This window comes from Frankliniella occidentalis, unplaced genomic scaffold (assembly GCF_000697945.3).
Source record: "Frankliniella occidentalis isolate FOCC.00 unplaced genomic scaffold, Focc_3.1 Scaffold4, whole genome shotgun sequence".
Taxonomy (NCBI): Eukaryota; Metazoa; Arthropoda; class Insecta; order Thysanoptera; family Thripidae; genus Frankliniella; species Frankliniella occidentalis.
Window position 1 is genome coordinate 2,121,675 of NW_026267134.1, and position 3,472 is coordinate 2,125,146.

The window sequence follows — 3,472 nt, forward strand, 5'->3', positions numbered from 1 at the left end:
CCGACTGGAATGGCCTCCCGCGGGCCGCCGCGGGGCCTTGGACAACCTCCAGAGGGCATCCTTGACCCACCAGTCGGGCACCTCTCGGCCCGTTGGCCCGCGGGCCCGCGGGCAGGCCCTGCGCGGCGCGCAGTGCAGTGGCGACTCTGGTGGATGGCGGCCCCGCGGCGCGGGTCGCTGCCCCCATGCAGGCGTCGGGACGGTGCAGCAGGCCGTAATTTGGATGTAATGGAGACGGGTGTCGTCGAGCGCGTCGAGTTAGAACGGAAGTGAGGAATTAAAGGCGGTCGCCGGACATGAGGGTCATGCGGGTCCCGGGTGCCGGACCCCGCTGGGGGCTCGGGCCCCTCGGGCCGGCTACCGGCCGCGCTGAAACCCTGCTAGCACCAGGCTGCAAGCCCGCTCCCCAGGCTCCGCTGGCTCCGCCCGCTCCGCCGCTGTACAGTACCGTGGACCACGGCCATCGCCATGGCGACCGCCTCGGCGCGCCGCGTCGCGACGTCTCGCCTCGTCGCCTGTAAAGTGTTTGAACTGCGCGCCTCGACGCGCCGCCAGTCGGCGGGTCGCGCGGGAGCCGGGGGCCTGCTGGAGACGTGCGCCGGGCCGGGCGGGGCCTCCCCTCGTCGTGAGGGTGGTGTGGTATTGGTGGTGGTTGGCGGCACAGGTTCGGGACTAACGGAGGCGTCTTCTCATCTCGTCAGGTATGCCCGGGGAGCGGAAGAGGCGGCGCGTGGACCATGGGGAGGGGGCGGGAGGGACGGCGGGGGGCGCGGAGGCCGTGCTCCCGGACGACCTCCTGGCCGACGTGCCTCTCGCGCAGGCGTTCGTGGCCGTGATCCAGGACCCCAAGCAAACGTCCAGGATCATCCGCACCCTCAACGACGTCCACCCGGTCCCCAAGCTGCAGCACCTGAAGCGGGTGCGCCGGTGTCCAGGCGCGACCGCGTCGGCCCCGCGGTTCAAAGTGCTGCTGGCCTCCGCCGACGACTACCCCTCGGGGGAGGCCTGCCTGGAGGCGCTCGTGGCGGATGGCCTGGACCCGCAGGGGCTCGACGCCGAGGTGATGGCGGCCGAGGTGCCGGGCGCGGCCCCGCGGACGCGCGCTCAGTTCGACGCCGCCGGCCGGTACTGGGCGTGCAACTTCCACGAGGACGCCGCGCTGGAGAAGCTCGTGGCCGGCACCATGTTCACGTCGTCGGAGCTCGAAAAGCACCGCCACTGGATGCAACGCGCCCACGAGGCCGCGGCCCGCGCTCAGCGACGGGGGTCCGAGATGGCGGGCGCCGTCGTCGTGGACCCCGCCAAGGACCTCCTGGTGGCCGTCGCGAGCGACTCGCGGTGCGAGCACCCGCTGCGCCACGCCGCCATGAACGCCGTGGACCTGGTGGCGTGGTCGCAACGCGGCGGCGCGTGGCCCGTCGTAGACGGGGACTTTTTCGAGGAGGACCTCCCGGACAAGCCGCCCCCCGTCGGCACGGTGCGGAACCGCGACGGCGGCGAGGATGAGAAGCCCGTCGGGCCGTACCTGTGCACCGGCTACGACGTGTACCTGACCCGTGAGCCGTGCACCATGTGTGCCATGGCCCTGGTGCACTCCCGGGCCAAGAGGGTCTTTTTCGCCGCCCCCAGCCACGACGGCATCCTGGTGACGCGGGCCAAGCTCCACGCCGTCAAGGAGCTCAACCACCACTACCAGGTGTTCAAGATACCTCCTTTGGACTCCGCAGAGCAGGTGCGCGGACAGGAGTAACCAATCTGGACGACAAAGGGGGGGCCTGGTGAAGGGCGCCAGCCTTTCAAGACTGATACCCGGCCTCCCCCGAGTCGGTCGACGACGCCGAGTCGTGCCGCCCGTTTCACCTGCTCCCGGGCCGGCCGGTTTGTGTTGCGACCGAACGGACATTGTGCCGCGCGCATGTACCTGAGTGTTCTACGTTAATAAAACCGTGTTTGTCTCCTCCCCAATGAACGTTGGTCACGCGATCTTTTCTCCCCTGCTCCCCCCCTCACCACCTCTACACCCTTCACCCTCAGGCGGGGCACCCCAGGGTTAGCCGATAGGGGGCAACACGGCGCGACTTGGGACGGCCTTCCTCTTACACTGCTAAAAATGACCCTCTATCAAAAGACGGCACAGGATTTCCGTACATGATGAGGTCCAGGACATCCGTACTTCTTCACTTTAGTCCCCAAGGGCTCCATCTTGAAAATTCCTGTACTCCGTACTAACACTGTACTCGTGCGAGTACGGAAAGACCAGGCAAGTGCATGATCTATAAGACTGTGATAAATGCTGTGGATTTTTTCTAACAGTGTAAACAAACAGGCTTTTGTTTCAAAATATATTCCGCTTCGCTCACATTTGCAAAGGAGTGCGAGACTCAACCCGCCCACCTGCCCGCCAGGTAGCCGCGCGCGGCCCCAGGACCCGGCTGCTGCTTTCTTTGTACCTGGTCGCTAATGCCTGGTTAGGCCCGCCCAAAAGATTGGACAACACCCGCCAAAAAAGAAATCCGCATCCTGACTGCTTGGTGCTGCTGCTGCTACCCGAACAAAGGGTTCGTCCAGAAAGTACCCGTCCGTCATTATGATTCGATGTGGCGAACCTGTGAAAGTTCAGCCAGCCGAAGCAAGCTCTCATAGCGCCTGATAGGTAGGCAACATCGAGTCTGCAGTGCATGCGTGTATGGCGGGGTGGCCTACCCCGAGTTTCGCAGGCGCTGAACGATCCCCAGCGGCTCTCCGACGGGAAACGTGATGAAATTGTGACCCCAAATTTCTGCAGAGGGGTCACTTTGGCCGCACTTGGAGGCGAGCAGGCGACGGCCGGGCGGTCCAACCGACAACGGAAGCTGATTTTGACGTGACGGGATGGAGCCGTCGTCGCGGATGGAGGTGGGGGTCGCTCCCGTGACGTCAGGCGGCAATTGGCCGACTAACAAGGCCTGGCCAGAGTCCGGGAAGGAGACGCGACGCTGTGAAGAGAGGGGGGGGGCGCCCTGAGCCGCCAATGAGGCGAATTTCGTTCCCCCGGCCCGCGGGCCATTCCCTCTGAAACTGTTTAATTGTGATACTTTTGACGAATGTCGCGTTGGTGTGAGTGCCCGGCATGTGTTGGTACTTTTTGGGGGGAGAGTGCTCTTCTCGGGCTGCCAACTTCATTCATCGGCCGCACTTCCCCCTCCTCCTGTTCCCCGCCGTAGCACCGCAGAGGCAGTCTTGCCAACAGCCCAAAGGGAAAGATAGCGTCGTCGACATCCCTGGCCAGTGCTCGCAACCTAGAGCCACGTCGCCGTCCCCACGTACAGTTGTGTTGGTCGCCGTCGCCGTGGAGATGATCAGCCCCGCCATCATGTCTGACCTTTTCAGTTAGCGCGCGCGGGGTTGCCAAGTACTTGAATCGAAATTCTCTCCCACCCCCTCCTCTCCTCTCCCTCCCTTCGCGCACCCTGCCACCGCCCGCCCGACAGAA

General features: G+C 64.9%; 2 protein-coding genes across 2 annotated transcripts in view; both read left to right on the forward strand.

Moving 5' to 3' along the window:
• The window catches only part of LOC113202145 (probable inactive tRNA-specific adenosine deaminase-like protein 3), a 9,683-nt gene extending 7,718 nt beyond the window's left edge, over positions 1-1,965 (forward strand). Inside the window, exon 2 of the mRNA XM_026416239.2 lies at positions 702-1,965. Within this exon, the coding sequence (XP_026272024.1) occupies positions 704-1,750 (1,047 nt within the window). The 5' untranslated portion in view covers positions 702-703 and the 3' untranslated portion in view covers positions 1,751-1,965. The remainder of the gene's footprint in view (positions 1-701) is intronic.
• LOC113202153 (transcription factor CP2) overlaps positions 1-3,472 on the forward strand; it is a gene marked incomplete in the record, with an annotated part of 47,190 nt that overhangs the window by 14,135 nt on the left and 29,583 nt on the right.